The sequence below is a fragment of the Phragmites australis genome, chromosome 5 (assembly GCF_958298935.1).
Source record: "Phragmites australis chromosome 5, lpPhrAust1.1, whole genome shotgun sequence".
NCBI lineage: Eukaryota > Viridiplantae > Streptophyta > Magnoliopsida > Poales > Poaceae > Phragmites > Phragmites australis.
Window position 1 is genome coordinate 46,452,733 of NC_084925.1, and position 18,084 is coordinate 46,470,816.

General features: G+C 43.3%; 2 protein-coding genes and 1 pseudogene across 5 annotated transcripts; 1 reads left to right on the plus strand and 2 right to left on the minus strand.

Moving 5' to 3' along the window:
* Nucleotides 1-318: 318 nt before the first annotated feature.
* On the plus strand, nt 319-6,351 carry LOC133920109 (pumilio homolog 1-like). The gene is made up of 11 exons (XM_062364762.1): nt 319-636; nt 1,110-1,790; nt 2,219-3,038; nt 3,162-3,720; nt 3,803-3,944; nt 4,068-4,175; nt 4,289-4,501; nt 4,583-4,693; nt 5,136-5,330; nt 5,609-5,783; nt 5,892-6,351. The coding sequence occupies exons 2-11, from the start codon at nt 1,161-1,163 to the stop codon at nt 5,921-5,923; spliced, it is 2,985 nt and encodes a 994-aa protein (XP_062220746.1). The 5' UTR covers nt 319-636; nt 1,110-1,160; the 3' UTR covers nt 5,924-6,351.
* Nucleotides 6,352-6,607: 256 nt separating this feature from the next.
* LOC133920110 (P-loop NTPase domain-containing protein LPA1-like) lies at nt 6,608-11,302 on the minus strand (annotated as a pseudogene).
* Nucleotides 11,303-13,265: 1,963 nt separating this feature from the next.
* Nucleotides 13,266-17,020, minus strand: LOC133920111 (OVARIAN TUMOR DOMAIN-containing deubiquitinating enzyme 12-like). 4 transcript variants are annotated; one of them, XM_062364765.1, is made up of 12 exons: nt 16,870-17,020; nt 16,223-16,365; nt 16,002-16,088; nt 15,781-15,914; nt 15,029-15,102; nt 14,758-14,812; nt 14,455-14,529; nt 14,296-14,369; nt 14,153-14,201; nt 13,950-14,034; nt 13,784-13,840; nt 13,266-13,622 (listed from the first exon to the last, which is right to left on the minus strand). In XM_062364765.1, the coding sequence occupies exons 2-12, from the start codon at nt 16,329-16,331 to the stop codon at nt 13,555-13,557; spliced, it is 867 nt and encodes a 288-aa protein (XP_062220749.1). In that variant the 5' UTR covers nt 16,332-16,365; nt 16,870-17,020; the 3' UTR covers nt 13,266-13,554. The 4 variants fall into 4 exon arrangements, with proteins under 4 accessions (XP_062220749.1, XP_062220747.1, XP_062220750.1 ...); XM_062364763.1 differs by having other exon boundaries at nt 16,193-16,365; XM_062364766.1 differs by having other exon boundaries at nt 13,741-13,840; nt 16,193-16,365.
* Nucleotides 17,021-18,084: the final 1,064 nt, after the last annotated feature.

Sequence of the window (18,084 nt, forward strand, 5' to 3'; positions counted from 1 at the left end):
GTACGGTGGAGAATATTTGAATTTGTTGTAATTCGTCCATTTTATAGAAATATAGATAAATTATATTTTGTTCTTGAAAAAGAATCTGTTTCAAACAAAGTAAAGATACATATCACGTCGATTTTAATTTCTCGCTCGATATTCTTCAAAACTTTACTTCTACGTCATATACGTATGAACTACCTTCATGGCTTCATGACAGTATCTGGTGCGTATAATACGGCGCTCTGAGATTAGTGCAGGCGTCGATCGGACGGTGGGGGCATACTCCAGAGGCGGCCACGCCTACCGGTCTCCAGGGGTGGAAGAAAAGGCCAGACGTCGCTTTCTGTTTCCTCCTCTGCTCCTTTCCCATTTGTCTCGTCCCTGCGCCTCCTCGCCTCCCTCTCCTCTCCGGGCGCAGCAGCCGCTTCCAGAAATTCCCCAATCCCCAAACCCTAAATAAATCCCCTCGTCAGAGCAGTCCTCACCAGAATCCATCTGCTGAATCCAAACATCGTCGTCGTTACTGGAGGCGCGAGGCGTTCCTCTGGATGGGAAGGCGGCTGGCGCTTTGGATTCCGTAGTGGATTGAAGGTGCTCGCGGGGTGGGCTCGACTCGACCGGTGGCTGTTTGATGCTGAAGCCGTTCTAAAGGTGAGATTTTTATCGGCTTCGCTTAGTTTCTCGATCGATTCACCTGCTAGGAGATGGGATGCTGTGCGATGTTTTATCTTTTCTGTTTATCTCTTTTAGTTGGGCTAGTGAATGTTTGATTGTTTCATCCCGTGGATTAGGATTTTTTTTCTCTCAAGTTTTAATCGGGGATTCGTCAGAAAGTTTGGGTTTTCAGTGACTTCTAGTGTTTGTTTATTCGTTCTGGGGTAACTTGATGCTGCAGCTCCTTACTTCCCTTAAAGGTGGAACTTTTCCCGGTTCTTTGATAGAATAAACGGCGAAAACTTAAAATTGAAGCGATTTCTTATTTTCTCTAAGCTGGTTTTCTCTTAAAACGCATCCGATCGTTCTTTCAATTGAATTCATGCATAACTTCGTATTACTACTCAATCAGGCAATTGTATGCAAGCTTGGGCACGCAAATATTAATAAGTATCTGCTTGCTGGTTTAGGCTTTGCGCAGAAGGGAGGCAAGAAGGAAGGAAGCAAATTGAGACTAAGCGATGGCGCCGTCTCCAGCAGCAGTGGCTGGCCCCACCTTTGAGGACCTTGAGCGTGACCTGCAGGCAGTTTTGATGGACCAGAACCACATGTCGGCTGCCGATGAGCTCAGCATGTTCCGTAGTGGCAGCGCTCCCCCCACTGTCGAGGGCTCTCGCACTGCCATTCGGGCGCTCTGTTCACCGGCTCATGTCAACAGCCTCAGTGGTGGCAGCAGTAGCGGCACTGGTGTTGACATGCTCACTGAGGAGGAGATAAGGTCGCACCCAGCATATCTGTCATACTACTATTCTAATGAGCACTTCAACCCAAGGTTTCCACCGCCAATGGTGTCGAAGGAGGACTGGCGTGCCGCGCAGCGGTTCCAGGTTGTATCAGGAGGTATTGGGGATAGAAGGAGGAGGCCCTCAGATGTTGGGAGTGGAAACTCGCTGTTCTCAATGCAGCCAGGGGCACATGAGAATGGTGGAGAGAAGGTGCTTCTGAGTGATAGAATGGGGAGAGGTGAAAGGAATGGGCTTGCACGGCAGCAGTCATCGGAGTGGCTTGGCAGGGGCACTGATGGGCTCATCGGGTTGTCAGATGTCAATGCCCTTGGGTCTCAACGCAAGAGCTTTGCTGATGCATTGCAGGTTTGGAAGATCTTTCATCATTGGTTTTTATTTTCTCTGTTACTGTATTTAAACTTCAGTAGAAGCAGACACTCTCGATGAATGGAATTAAATTACTATGTGATGTTCACTGACTATGTAGCTATAGGTATTCTCTGTTGATCTGTTTGGGGTGGTATGCATATATGAAATTGACGGATTATTCAGATCGCCTTGCAAATCATACTTCTAGTAACACTAAATTCCACCATAGTTATGTTCACTGCTGAACTTGATGGATGGAAGGGTGACTGTATTTTGTTTTGTGCCTGCTATTATCATGTGAAACTTCTCGCATAGATACTGATAGGCTGCTACTACAATGCATTACCACTATATCTATTACAGCATCTGGCATTGTGTTTCCTTGTTTTTTCTCATCTGATTATCTGAAATGGTTTCAATGGCAGGAAAATATTAGCCGTCCTGCTGCTACAGCCGGTCATTTTTCACGTTCTAATAGCCGCAATGCTCTTGAGAGCCCAAATCCAATCAGGCCCTCTGATTCATCCAAAGCACAACTGCAGAACAGATCAGAATCCATGAATGGCCTGCGATCCGGATCCGCTTCACCCAGTCTTGCTAGGGTGCAAAGTCTAGGTTCATCAATGTCTCATACCTTTGCTTCTGCTGTAGGCTCATCTATCTCAAGAAGCACCACCCCTGACCCCCAGCTGATTCGGAGGACTCCAAGCCCTTGCCTTCCTCCAGTTGGAGTTCGGATGGGAAATTCTGATAAAAAGGTTGAAGCTACAGCTGTTGCCTCACTTAATCATGATGGTGCTGACATTGCAGCAATTCTGTCTAACTTAAGCCTATCTGGAAATGAGATGTCGAATGTGGAAACTGAAGTGCAGCATCATGTTTACCAGAACTTTGGTGATCAGAAAGATGTGCTGTTTAATTTACCGAAGGAGCATAGGAAATTTTCACAGCAAAACTTAACTCAAAATACTGATGAAGACTTGCTTATTGCCCCTGAATATGCAGTTTTTCCAAATGGGGGAAGTAACTTCAGTAAGCTAGCATCTCATAGCAATACCAAGTTTCCTATGCAATCACCACATGGTACTGCCCATGAGAAAAGATCTTTGATGAGCTCAACTGGATCAGTTCCTCACTACCAGAATCTCAGTGGTGATAGCCCTAGCATTGATTTATCTGGACGGCATACACAGACTCATGCAGGCGGTTTTGCTTCCTCCATGCTGAACAATCAACTGAATTCTGGTACACTGAATCCCCGTCCCCCCCCCCCCCCCCCCTCTCTCTCTCTCTCTCTCAGACACACACACACACACACACACACACTCAATCATTCACTCACCTTTTGAACTGTATTTTCATGTCCAGATGGTGAATATGGCAACCTTCTTTTGAACCAAGGGGGATCCAGTTTTCAGGGCCTACCAACAGAGACAATGTATGCGCAGTACTTGCAGGCAAACCTTGATCCCCCCCTTGGTGCAACTGTAAGCATGAGCCCTTTCCAAGGGAGGAGTTTTACTGGTTCAGGACACCTGGATAGTCCTGGATACCAAAATGCTTATCTTGGGTCATTACTTGCCCAGCAAAAGCTACAGTATGGGATGGCGTACCTGGGAAAGTCTGGTGCTCTTAATCCAAATATTTATGGCAATGATCCTGCATTTGGTATGGGAACGACATATCTAACAAGTCCACCATCTAGTCCTTTTATCTCATCTCCTCAAGGCCATGTCAGGCAAGGAGAGCGGCAAACTCAAAGTCCATCCATGGTGAGGAGCACTGCTGGAGGATCCACGGTATCATGGAATTCAGAGAATGGTCTGATGGATAACGGTTATGGGTCCTCCCTGCTGGAGGAATTCAAAACCAACAAAACTAGATCTTTTGAGCTGTTAGATATTGTAGGTTATGTGGTAGAGTTCAGGTAATATTCCTTGGAATTCCAACAGAGTCAAGTTGCTTTGTTTATATATTAAGCTTATATGGTTCTATCTCTCACCTTGCAGTTCGGATCAGTATGGGAGTCGCTTTATACAGCAGAAACTAGAAACTGCTTCTACTGAAGAGAAGAACATGGTTTTTCCAGAGATCCTTCCCCATGCACGCACTTTGATGACTGATGTTTTCGGAAATTATGTTATACAGAAGGTGAGCAACCCTCTTTTGCAACAACATTGGACAAATTTGATTTACCTTTCATGTTTTGCAGATTCATATTGAAATTTAAAACTTCTTAGTTCTTTAATTAGTAATATTACTTGAGCTTGGCAGTTCTTCGAATACGGGACTGATACACAAAAGAAGCAACTGGCAAGCCTTCTGAAGGGTTATGTATTGCAGCTGAGTCTTCAAATGTATGGCTGCCGGGTGATTCAGAAGGTTCGTATATTGCTACCAGCGCAATGTTTCCTCCATATTTGTTTAAATCCCAGTTATGTAGTTATCAAAGATTTATCTCTCTGGAGGCTTAGGGGCATACTGTTGTTCTGTAGGCTTTGGAAGTGGTTGATGTGGAACAACAAACACAAATGGCTTCGGAGCTTGATGGATCTATCATGAAATGTGTTCGTGATCAGAATGGCAACCATGTAATTCAGAAGTGCATAGAATGCATCCCTCAAGAGAGGATACGCTTTGTCATTTCAGCTTTTTATGGACATGTGGTGGAACTTTCCATGCATCCCTATGGTTGCCGTGTTATTCAGGTGCTATATCGACCTTCCTCTGATTTACAGTCTTCCTTATAGATTTTGACAAATGTACTTACTGTTCTTGGATACCACCAGAGGGTCTTGGAGCACTGCGACGATGAAAGCACACAAAATGTTATGATGGAAGAGATAATGCAGTATGTGGTCACTTTAACAGAGGACCAGTATGGCAATTATGTAATCCAGGTAACTGTCTTTGTTTCCTGTTATTTTTCTGATGTACTGAGTTATGACTTTGATTTCGCCTGTGCCTATTAAAGCTACGCAGTGATGCCCTATACTGGATCTAACTTCTGTTGATCTAACATCCATAGTCTTGTGCCTATAAGCCTATATATTGTCACTGGAAGTGGTTTTAGTTAGCACTTGTCTATTAAGACCTACACCACTACTGTTCTGTCCATACTTTTGGTTCACTGCCACGTGCCAAGTTTTCTGTTTTGGTGTTGATGTGATGTTCACTTTATCATGCCATTGTATGAAATTAGCTTTCAATAGTTTTATTTTATCTTGAATTTGTCATATTATGCTGTGATATGCTGTATTGACTTGCCATTGCCTTCCACTTCATGTTTTCCCATCCCATTTACACAAATAGCTTCTTATAATCCCATTTCTTGTTTTGCAGCACGTTTTGCAACATGGGAAACCAGAGGAGCGTTCTGCTATAATTACACAACTCGCTGGACAGATAGTGAAGATGAGCCAGCAGAAATTTGCTTCCAATGTTGTTGAAAAGTGTCTTACTTTTGGTTCTCCTGAGGAACGCCAGATTCTAATCAATGAAATGCTTGGCACAACTGATGAGAATGTGCCATTACAGGTTTGTTTTTGACCATCCATTTGAACTTGCTTTTTCTTTACAGAAAAATGTCTGTTATAGGAAAGGTAGAAGAATTTATATTTACCACTGGATGTTTGAGTAATGTTTTAACTGTTGTTTCAATTTAGCTGCTGAATTACGGTGACATTATTAGTGGAAGATATTGCTTATTCTATTTTTGTTTTTGTAAAGTCCGTCTCAGTACCATGGGCTGCTGCTGTAGGGTTGAATTTCATTGCATTCCCAACACGCTTCTAATGTAGACTTTTGTTCTCCAGGCAATGATGAAAGACCAGTTTGCAAACTATGTAGTGCAGAAGGTTCTCGAGACCTGTGATGACAAGAACCGTGAATTGATTCTTTCCCGTATCAAGGTCCACTTGAATGCACTGAAAAGATATACCTATGGGAAGCATATTGTTGCTCGTGTTGAGAAGCTTATTGCTGCAGGAGGTACATCCCAACGCCTAAAATTGTTCTGATAACTGCTCATCCTTCTCGTTTGATCTTTCTTGGCCACTGATGTGTTTGCCTTTTGCTTCTGTTTTTATCATCTTTCAGAACGACGTATTGGCGCCGCCTCATCTTCCTGAGATGGCAATTGTTAGTTGACAGAATAACACCTGTACAGACAGACAGATAGCGAGGCTAGCTTAACCATTACCAGTAGCCATGTTGAGTACAACCGGAGAAGCTAAGGCTTGCAAGGCCTTTTGATGTAAATAAAGGAGAGCCTCTGGAAATAAAATAAGAGATTTTGCTTGTCCTTAAGGAAAGAAAGTTGTATATTTGTATGGTTTGCCGCTCCAAGCAGGATAAAGAAAAAAGGCAAAATATGGAAGCAATTAGCAAAAAGGTTTATCATAGATGATGGGAAGCAAGGACACCTGTAGATCCTTTTGCCTTTTGCCTTGGTTTTCATCAGTGTGTAAGGTTCAGTTCATGGTGATGTTTAATCTCTGTAAAGGCTTTAATTTACTGACATTCTGCAGAAATCAAATGCATGTTTCTGTTTGTCAAATGCTGTTATTCTCAACGTTTCCATACTGTTTGTTAAATGTTTCAGTTTATCTTTTGCAACGATGCATGTAATGACGTAATCTTCTAGCCATTGAATCCACTGATCTCAGGGTCCCTTAGGATTGTATGATTTTCAAATAATTTTTGAAGGTTTCGAGCCAACTGATTTGGAAGCTTAGTTCTTGTTTAAAATTTGAAATGCAATTTGTTTCTTTGTGTTAACGGTTTCACCAAAGAGCATGTTCTTGGATGACACAGATTCTAAGCTCCAGGTGGTGAACTTTATTAACAGCTGGGATGTTATTTTTCCAAGGATACAAAGCTTGCCCGGAATATTATTCCCAACACAAGGATACATACATGGCTGCCTGAACAGAGCATCAGGTCCTGTCTTTACAACCAGAGCACAGGTGCCGAAGCAGCACTACCGCTGGGGACCCGGTGTCGCCGGAGACCAGAGGGCATCGCTCGCTGGCTTTCTCCTCACCCCTGCTTTGGCTGGCCGGTGGCGTTATGACGCGCACGGCATTCTGGTGGCGGCTACCTCCTTGGACATTTTAAGGAACAGGTCCAGTTTGTGGTGGTATCGGCCCTTCATGCCATCATCTTCAGGTGTTCCAGGGATGCTCTCCAGGGCTGTTGAGTTCTTGGTGCTGCTCACAGCTTGCTCGTCGTCGGACCAGTCACCGTTCTCCATCACGTCCCGCATGGCGAGGTCGTCGTATTCCTCGTCTGACTTGGTGGAGTGCTCGTCGACAGAGCCTGCATCTATCTGCAAGCATTTGTTGATGCACAAAAAAAAACATTGAGCATCTTCGACTTTGAAGTGTTTAGCATGGTAAAACAATTAGAAACAAAATCCTAAAACCAAAATCGTTGAATATCGAAGAGAGAGTCTTCACTACCTCGTGGATGTCTCTTTCTTCATCCGTTAGATCTTCATCAGTTTCAGCATCATGTGGGTCGTCAGCTTCTTCTTCTTCCTCGCTACCATAGACTGAATAGTCCTCCATAAGCTGAAAAGGTTAAAGCATTTGTTAGATTGCAAGTATTGCACCGGAGATCTTGTAAACAAAACATCGACACACTATCATATCACATGCCAACAATCTAAAGTTCTACATCCGTATGGTCGAGCACGGCCATGTCAAGAGCTTTTGCAGTGGATGCTATAACATTTCAAACACACAAAAGACTGTTGCAGGCGGACACGCTACTCAAATCATAATGTTGGTATCAAGACACACCTCCTTAGAAGTGGAATCTGACATGTTTGGTGAACTGCAGCATGACGAAAAATTTCTACCACCAGTCTCAACGCTATCAGCTCTCAGGTCTTCTACACTTCCGGTATAGCTGGTTCCACCCGTATCACTCATCAAGGCACTGATCCCGAAAGGACCAAACTGGAGATTAACTGCCTCTGCCTTCCCAATTTGTGAGGGATCGAACATAGGACTTTCAACGGCCTTTTTGCTGTTTGTAGTATCATTGAGATTCCCGTTGTTGTTGCTTGTACCTACGTGCCAAGCTTTGGTGACAGAACCATCAGTGTTAAGGAGAGCCATCAGATTCCTTGAAGACCCCTTCCTTTGGATCAACTGAAACATGCCCTTAGAACCCAAGGTGTTAGCTGCACGCTGGTTTCTGTATTCCTCATCCACTACGGCAACCGTGTTTGTGTTGGGGTCATACAACTGCTCCCCAGCTTCTCGGCGGCGAAGACAGCTGAAAACTGTGGCATGTATAGCCGCCACACTCTGGTCAACGTTGGTGTTGTTGATCTTCGGCACGAGATGCTTGTCAGCACGGTTGCAAAGGTATTCCTGGATAGCTCTGATATTCCGGATGTATTTGATATATTTGTTCTTTGCTGGGTCTAGTGTCATGTACTTTGCGCGTACAGCGAATCGTTCCATGTGTTTCTCCTCATTTGTAATGTATACCATAAATGGTATTATGGAAGGATGTTTCTTCATTAGCCCCATCTATTCGATAATGAAAATAAAAGAGCTTAATCAGTTGTTAGGAGAAAGAAGATATAAGTAAAGAATGCAAAATAACATAAATATAAACACTGTAATGAAATATCCCTGTGTCGTTTCTTGACTAATACACACCACAAAATTAAGGCTTAAATGAACTCCTTCAACAATCACAGATTCTTTCTGCTCTTCCCAGGATGTAATTAATCTGTCCAGGCTGTCGATCACCATCTCGCTTTGCGCCTTGTACCCTTCTATTGCCATTTGCTTGTTGCCAATTAACTCAGTTCTGGGAGGTAATTCTGAGGATCCACGATGAGATTTTTCGTCTGAAGTGGCATCTTTGCCTTCATTGGTGTTAGGATTAGAAACAATAGTGAGTTTATTTGCCTTGCGCTTTGCCTTTGCCTGAGCAACCGCAACAGGATCTAAACATTCGCCTGCATGATAGGTTGAGGCATAGAGAAGAGGGTTTTGTTTTTCATCTGCAAAGCCTCTCATCATATGTCGGATGGAATCAGTAGAAACTACTGTCGTGATACCCAATCTACTACCCTGGGAAACAGAAACAGACTGTATTAGGCATTCAGTAATTGTCAATAATCAATATCATTCATTTCTTTGAGCTGTGATAAAATCTTCTGGAAGCAATTAAACAGTCAGTGGAACTAGAAAGAATTAGGTGCTTCAAAGTTGGTTTTGTATTATGGACACTAATTAATAAATGCACGCACTTGTAGCAGATTACCGGATTACTAATATGGTATAGCAATTGCTGGTCTAGAAATGGGCGACTGTTTTAGATGATGAACATACCAGCAAAGATGATAGAGTGGACTTGCCGCATCCGCTTGTCCCACACAAGATTATTGTCACTGACTTCTTTCTCTCTTTAATTCTGATTAAAACAATTGGAGAAAAGCAGAAAAGAAATTTTATTAATTACTTTCAGGTTGCTTTCGAGTGGCTGTGATGAACTGTTGATGGGTAATACATCTATTCTGTTGCGAAGAATAACTTCACTTAAATAAAGCATGTGAAACATGCATTTCTATCTAGAACATGCATGGACATAGAGATGATGAAAATCATGTGAATTAAATGGATGGATAAATATATATTTGTTTATTGCTTAAGATTCATGTGGATTCACAAAGACAGCGACAAGGAAGTTATTTTACCTGCAAGCGAGAAGCAAGTCAGCTTTCTGGTTGGGTCCGACATACTTGTACAAAGAGAGGGCATCACATACAACACTTAGGAACTCCTCCCTTGAAATAACAACAGTTGTCTGATTCTTGTATAATTCAAATGGTATGCTGCTACTACTTTTATCCAAAATTTCTGGATTCAGCAGCTTAGTATCTGTACCAACGTCAAGGGTGCGGTAATTTTCTTCTTTGGTTACCACATCTGATTTTGATGCAGCCAAGAATTCACTCTTCATCACATTGAATACTCTCTTGCTAATCTGATGGTGCCAAGAAGGATGGAAAAATTTCTTATCATTGCAGTTGCAGGTCTAAAAAAGGAACGTGCAATTCACACAGTCTACAGAGCAGTAGGTATAAACAAGTCACTGCTTTTACACTTAACCTAACTGGACCGTCAGAAAAACAGAAGATGTCAACCGGCCATGACCAAATCAGAGTAGAACAAGTCATTGCTTTTACACTTAACCCAACTGGACCGTCAGAAAAACAGAAGATGTCAACCGGCCATGACCAAATCAGAGTAAAACAAGGCATATCGAGTGGGAACCTGATACCAGCTCAAGTCAATTACCAGATACTGTCTAGAATGGTAGCCCATCAAACTAGTGTCCGAAAGCAAAAAGGCCATGCATCATGCAAGCCAAAACAAACGCGTCTACATCTTACTACATGGTGTTGTCTTTGTCAATCAAATATAGTAATTCCAAGAAAGCAATAAGAATTCACACTAGCTAAACTAAGATGCAACAGTTGCATGACAGTATATATATGATGATGACCCACAAGCCAAGTATCACTAACAGACATATTCTGTTCGCAACAAGAACACGAACTTAAAAACAGAGGTGGATTTCGAGCATCCAAAGAAATGCAGAATTGATCCAATTGAAGCATCACACAGCTCTATATTTCCTTGCAACGAACGCCCCCGACCAAAAGATCACGAAAAGGACATGAGCGAGTTTTTTTTAATCTGATCCAGAGCAACGAAAGGACATGAGGATTTCAGTTTGGGCCAAGTACATATCTGCGCATCAACCACTAGAGATGTCGCTTTTCCATGTCGCAATCTCCAATCATAAACCGCACATACGATTTGGTCACTTGAAACAAGAACAGGCGGTTCGCGCACAAACCGCAGAGAAAGCAGCAAGCTTTTCATGCAGGGATCTACCGCATACGAGAATCAGACAGTTTCATTCAATCAGGGCGCAAGATTAGCACGCCAAGCAAATGAAACTACGAGCAGGCACTTCAGAGGTTTGGATCAAGATCACATGCAGGAAGAGAGAGAGAGAGAGAGAGAGACGTGAATAGAGAGGAAGAGGAGGAGGGACCTTGAAGGCATGGCGAGGCTTGCATCCCATGAGGTGCAGGGTGCTCTGCAGCACGGGGCGCGTGTACCAGAACGCCCGACGGCCCCCGCCGTCGGCGACGGCAATGTAGAGCAGCTTCAGCGGCGGCGGTGGCGGCGCCTCCTCCCCCATGTCCCCAACCTGCAACGGAGAGACCAGCTAGCCGGATCAAGAAACGTTGACCGGATCAGAGGAGTCGGCGGCAGTGAGGCGAGAGCGAGAGCGAGACCTCGAGGTGGGGAGGAGGAGAGGGGAGTTTTGAGGCGCATTGCGGCGGCAGGGGCATGGCGAGGCGGTGCGGCGCTGGGGCGGTGTGCGGCAGGTGTCACGACGTCCACGCCGCGCGCGCGCATGGCGTCCACATGGTCGCCGCGCGGCGGGCGCCCTTGTTTGCTTCTCCCTCTTCCTCTGCTGCCTGCTCTTTCCCCACTCTCTCTATTTAACCTCCTCTCTTCTTGGGAATATCTTTTAATTCCCCCCCCCCCCCCCTGATTTTCTCCTATTTTCGAGGGTTTCTTCCCGGTTTTATTGTGGTTTTGTCATGCCAAATGCTTCACTCCTCTCGACGTCTGATTTTGGTATGTCTTAATTGTTGGTAAAATGCAGCTCATGTGAGATCTATTCATATAAAATTCATGAACAATATTCGTTTTTTTTATTTCAAGAACGCAACCATATTCGATTATATTTCTAACGTTACACGTGGCGAGTCCTAGCAGATTGATTATGATGTCTTGTCGATTCCGTAACTACTCAAAAAGCCCCGTGCTCTTAGAAGTCAACGCTTGATTACTGCAAACAATATTCCATTTTTTTATTACCAGCAAGCAAAGTGCTTGGTGGCGTTTGGACAGCATTGGACTGAGAAAAGGAAAGGAATATGTGTACTAAAATTCAATTTCAACCATACATCTGTTTCATTTTTTATCCTAACCCTCTTTTTATTTCACTTTCTCTACCCTATCCCTCTCTTCCCGGTTACCAAACGCCACCTTAGTGGTATAGCTGCAGCTGCACTAGATGACGAGCACTCTTGTTTAATGTAAAACGATAGGACCAAACAAGATCTTTTAACTATTAGCTCGGTTTCTAGCTTGATGTTAAACTTATCAACTAGAATTGAGACTAGAGCTAGTCGTTGTTTTAATTTTGTTTTTCGATGACAGCTCGCATCGAATATGGTCTGCGTTGCGGCGCGCCAAAAAAGAAGACAACCCATCAACGGTCTGCGGCCCCCGACGCAGCTTGCTTCCTCTCTCTCTCTCTCTCCAACTCCAGTAACGCGGTCTGAACATTTTCCTAGATGCGTTCTGAACATATTCTTGCTTTATCTGTTTGCAATGGCCGAATAATAGCAGCAGTAATAATTAGAGTAATGTTAGTGCGAAACGAAACGAAGCGAGAGCCCTCCAATCTTGCAACAGCAAGCAGGGAACTCCTTCCTCTTTTGGGGCACGAATGATTTTCAGAATTCGTTCCGTATGTACAGTGAAATCATCGGCCGGGATTAAAAGACAGCGAAATCTGGCCTTTCTCCTTTTCTCCCCGGCGGGCCCAATGGAATGGATTCTTCTTCTTTATTTCTTGCACTACTCGTCTCCTGAAGAGAAAGAAAGAGAAAGAAAGAGAGATCTAGGTCTAGAAGGATGGGTGCTGATCGGCGCCGCAGAGCTCTTCCACATTCCTTCAAACCGGTACTACTCTACTTGCTACCAGGCTGGGCCGTACCATGCCAGGCGGCGGGATGGGGCATAGCCGGGCTGAGACGTCGGCCCAAGCATAGCCTGACTTGCCATGCAAGCAAGAAATTAAGATGATTGAAAGCTATCAACTCGGGCCGTGTCATGCCATTCCGAGTAACAGGACAGGGCATAGTCGAGCCAAGCAGGCATAGCCTGACTTGCCATGTCTACAATAGCTGGCCACGTATAGACTCACCAGACACGACTTATTTAGACAGCTTTACTTGCGGGTAACCACGGACGGTGCAAGCAAAGGTGGCCATGCAACATCACAACAGCAGTCACCCATCTGAAATTGGAGATTGAGTTGGAGGTGCTGAAGAACCAATTGGAGATTCAGATGTAGGGCCGGATTCAAGTGAGCCCTTCAATTTGCAAATGAGATTCTGGGCCTCAAGCTATGTCCATATATCATCTGTCGTTTGAGCTGGTGGGTTCTGAGCATAAGGATGGACATTGGCCCATCTTTTACGCGCCTCTCAGCCATCAGTCGTTTTTCTCACTTGCTTTTCTTTTGCTGCTGCTGATGCTACACTCGAACAGAGATCAGCCAGTAAACGGGGCATCTCAACTCCAACCTGATTTATTATCATGATTATTACCATAATCGTTTCCCAATCGGCAAAATTTGTAAATACAAGCAATAATACAAGGCACTCACCGGCCTCCAACTATATACGGGACAGTTCCATATTTATTTCATCCCATCCCATTTATCTATATCTCGATATTAATCATAGTGCCATTAGTTCTATTGTCATATGGATATCAGCGCAGGACCATATGACCATGATGACTGATGATGGCCCCGGACCACCACCTCATCTGAATGAAGAGAAGCTCCACCGTGCCGACATCCGACAAAGATGATGATCATGCGCAGAGCTCCATCGACAAAGATTCAGTCATCAACGGTGCTGGTGGTGCGAGAACGGCCACCATCTCCTCCTCTTCGTCGTCTGAGACGTCGGGGCATCTGTTCACAAACCACATAGCATCTATCTTGAGCCAAGATAACACCGCTTCCAGATGATCACAGTATACACCATGGATACAGAAGACTAATGGCAGTATATGTAATGTTGGATGCATACATTGGCGACGATGACCGGGCATGCCAATGGCAGGCCTACTCACCATTCTGCGGATATATGGAGTTGTAGTGCACCTCGGCCCAGAAGCTCAACAGTACCACTGCAACCAGGCAGGGGAAAGAATGAGATTTCCGATGTTGCAACCAGCCAAGGATTGAAAAACAAATATCAGGCTTGGCCCTTGAGGAGTGCAAGGATCAAATGCATACCTTTGTTGGACTTCTGAACCTTAGGCTGGATCTCGATGTAGCATGTATCCTTGAATGATGTCATAACGAAAATTTTTACTCCGTACTGCATCAGATTGTTGTCTTACATTAGGATGACTAAATAATAACATTCTTGTCAGATCCTATGTATATGCTATGCTTTGGCACGTGTATGACAACTGGAAGATAGATTGTATAAAAACCTTGTCAGCAGCAGCCTGTAAAGTCACATGGTCACCCCATTCACCGCTTCTGTTAGTTTATGCAATAAAATACAAGTCAAGCAACCATTCACATGCACTTAATTTGTACTACTCACAAATGTTTGGCACGATGTGGAACAAACCGTGAAACTTTCTCCAAGTATTCATCATATGCCATGGGAATGTATCCATCATAGGCATCACGGTTAGTTTTAAGCTGGAAGGAATGATTTATCAGCGGAAAGATAAAGAATGTACACGGGGATAGAAATCACAAAGCAAAAATTGATGCAGTCAATTACCTGGTTAGTTATCTGCTCCCTCACAAACTCATGGTGATCGGGACTTTGGTAAAGCTGATCTGACAGTGCCCGAAACTGTGGAATTGGGGACATGCAATTAGCATCAATTGGTTGTGATGCATGAAGGTAATAATGGACTAAGAAATTTCAATACCACAGTACGGGGCCACTTTGTGACCCAAAAAAGAAAGAAAGAAAGAGAGACAAAGGCAGAAAAATGAAGAACGGACATCACCTGAGAAAAGGAAGGTGAAAAGTGGAAAAGGAAAGAAAAATCAAGCATTCAGGTGAGGATGATACTACCTGACAGTTGCCATCTCCTTTCACCTTGTGTTCAACTAACTCATACAGCTTCAACCTAAAAGATGAAAAATGAAATTGAAGAACTCCACCTGGCCACATTTTACAAAGAAAAAGAATGGAAGAAAAAAAAAACATCCTTATGCTTGTAATCTAATCCATTGTGACCATGCGACGCTTTAAAAGCATTTACTGACACAAGCAGAGCCCAGGGGAAGTTTAAGACTTGCATATAACATAAAAGCAGGCATTCACTGAGAACTGAAGGACAGACCTTTCTGTCAGCCTTTCATGGTCCATGGTGGCTTCATCGATTGATGGAATTTCCCCATTAATTCTAGGGACATGCTGGACAAGGCAGAAACAAATTATTTAACCAGAGTTGAGAACGTAGTGGGAGAAACAGAAGGTAATTAGAGATATTCACAACAGTTTCACTTTCTTCTCAGAAATGATGATAATGGAAAAGGAAAGGACAGTTTGCACTACTGCTATCGACATTAATGGATAGTATCTGTGACTGTGTAAAAGCAGTAACTAATAGGAGTTTTAGTTATTTGCATTATGCATATAGTAGCATTATTTAAGGATACTGAAGCTATGCGATATTTACATCTTGATGTAAAAGAACGTCAATATCTACATCTTTGTTTGCAAAACTCTATCATAAAACTATTTTTCGAATGGGTGTTGGGTCAATTTTCCGATACACATTAAGACCAAAGAACATCCAAAGTTAATTGGTGTTTCAAATATCGAAAGACTTTTAGAGAAATTCGCTGTCACATCATAAGTCAATTGGCATTTAAGGTTAGCGGTCCAACCGAAAGCGATATTCATGCATATTTTTTCCAATGAGATTTTGGCTAAACATATAAAGGTACTTTTGTTAATGATCTGGGTAAGCTTCCTTAGAAGCACAACTTATGTTCTACTGGTGGTTGAGGAAGCAGATCTAAAATAATATGCAAACGAAGCTAAACAATACTATTTCTTAACCTGACTTCAAAGGATCAATAGACTCACGGGAACTGGGACCATGGGGTGAAACCTCTTCCCTACTTCCTCCTCCATCTCAAAGTAACCGTCACTGCCTGGCCCTGGAGAGGAACTAGACGGTTCTATATATACTTCCTCGTGGTCATGCTCATCAGCACTTCCTGCGACATACCGAGAACATTAGGAAAAAGGGAAAGGCAAAGGCAGTATGTTAAATATTTGAGCCAGATAATGGATATTTTCAGCACCGGGATGGTAGATGCCTACTGATGGGTTGTACAAATCATATGTGAGTGCAGAAGAATGCAACTGTGTCTCATCTGGATGTGCTGCAGCTGCAACACCAAAAATACATACATGAGGAATACTGTTTCCTCTTTTTTTCAATGGTTACTAAGCACAAAAAGAAGCCTGCATGATATTCCACAAGACTGACTACCTCTACCATAATGGAGGTCACAACAGTTACCATCACAGTAACCGGGAAGAGGCCCATAGTACCCGGTTGGGGGAGCAAAAGGGTCCCGGAAAAGGTCGTATCCCCAGGGCAAATTTTGATCTTTCTCACACATGCTCATCCGTTGAACCCAAGTCGTCCGTGAAAACACTGCCCTGCCAAGCAGATTCAGCGATCTCAGTATCAGGCCATCAACATCAAAAATAAGCAATGCCAGGCAGATGCACAGCTAAGTTTGCTCGGTTGCATCCAAGCCAAGCATGTCTGGTGAGAGCGGGACCTAACAGAAGGTGAATCATCACATTCACATTAATGCGTGGTATACTATTAACGATAAGAGCGAAGGATTACGGACAACAAACAAGTCATTACGCAATCCTCCATGGACCACCATCAGTATCAGGGACAGGCTTAACCGCTTAAAGTAACAAAATTTCAGGAAAAACAGCCTCTATTAGAACAAGGCAATCAAATAGAATCGAATCGGAAAGCTAATGGAACTGGACGGATCGGAGCATCTTGGAAAGAAAGAAAGGAAGGAAGGAAGGAATATTTGGACTGGATTGCTCACAACAGGGAAGAAAACTCTAGTCTTGGAGCAATCTAAGCGCGCTACGCTAGGGCTTGCGGACGATGAGAGGAGAGGAGAGTTACATCACCTTCGAGACGGCGGGGTTCCAGAGGAAGGAGGCCTGCGCGCGTCTTCTCCGGCGCCGGAATTGGATGGGATCGCGAGGAATGGGTGAGCCGGGAGGGGTATATATGGGGGATGTTTTGATTGTGTGGAAGGAGGAAGCGGAGAGGATTTCTGTATTTACTATTTTTTGTGGATAGGACCCTGCAATTTCTGATTATTATGTTAGACCACCCTGTAAATCTTCCTAGCCTCGAGCATCCATCGGTCTCTTGTGGCTTGCATACAAAAGCTTAAAGTGAGCGAGATGACTTGCTCATCTTGCGGTGGCACCTCTTCAAATAGGATATATTTGGTTGGTGTTTAAATTTAACATATTTAAGGTTAGTTGTATTATAGATTTTTAGATAACTTTTTAATTAACTGTTATAACTATATTAAATTATATTTTGTTAGTCTATTGGCTCCCACGTTATATTCTTAATTTTTTAACTAATTTAGGCATAATTGTAGTTAAAAATTTCTTGATCTCACTTAGCTACCTTTAGATGTGATAAACTTAAATACGAACCAAACATGCCTATAGTTTAATGGTTTTGTTGACTCCCTCCGACTTTCTTTCTATTTGTGTTTGTTGAGGAAATGGGGTTGTGGAAAGTAGGTTAAAGCATGCACTATAAAATGATTCTAAAGTCGATCTAGCGATGATTAAGGTAGATTTGGAAAAATTATTTGGACATCAAAAAAGAGAGTAAAGGCAGCTTGCATAAATTCTTCCTTTAAAGTGTCTTGCGTCTCTTTTAAACACTGTGTTGAAATAGACAAAATGACGAAATTGAGGGAACTCTTGTTTTAGTTGAATACTGGTCAAATTGGTACGATTAGAATAAACAAAGAGAGCACCGAGATGTACCTTCCTTTCTTCACACCCTCCAAGGTTTTACTTGTTCATTTGACCGAAGAACACCACGTAACGATAAACGAAGGTAGCACCATCAGCCACGATGACGGCGACGTTGGCACGACCCAAAGCGAGGATAAAGAGGAATGTGTTGAAGAAACTGGCACATGGGTACAAGAAACATTAAGGAGTATGTGGACGAAGGTGTCATCGTGTGGACGGACCAAGGGGCCTGTTATGTATTTATGTAGAGAGTGGCGAGGACAAAGGATCCTCATATACGTACAAAGTATTAAAAGGACCGTGATTGTTTCTAAGTTTCGAGATGTGATCCATAGT

Excerpts from the sequence above, each read along its gene's own strand:
- LOC133920109 (XM_062364762.1), top strand. The coding sequence starts at position 1,161 with ATGGCGCCGTCTCCAGCAGCAGTGGCTGGCCCCACCTTTGAGGACCTT. Across the intron at positions 3,039-3,161 it reads GAACAATCAACTGAATTCTG|ATGGTGAATATGGCAACCTT; the intron begins GTACACTGAATC and ends TTTCATGTCCAG. Across the intron at positions 4,502-4,582 it reads ATGGTTGCCGTGTTATTCAG|AGGGTCTTGGAGCACTGCGA; the intron begins GTGCTATATCGA and ends GGATACCACCAG.
- LOC133920111 (XM_062364763.1), bottom strand. The coding sequence starts at position 16,331 with ATGAGCATGTGTGAGAAAGATCAAAATTTGCCCTGGGGATACGACCTT. Across the intron at positions 15,103-15,780 it reads ACCCCATGGTCCCAGTTCCC|CATGTCCCTAGAATTAATGG; the intron begins GTGAGTCTATTG and ends TGCCTTGTCCAG. Across the intron at positions 13,841-13,949 it reads GGTTCAGAAGTCCAACAAAG|TGGTACTGTTGAGCTTCTGG; the intron begins GTATGCATTTGA and ends GCCTGGTTGCAG.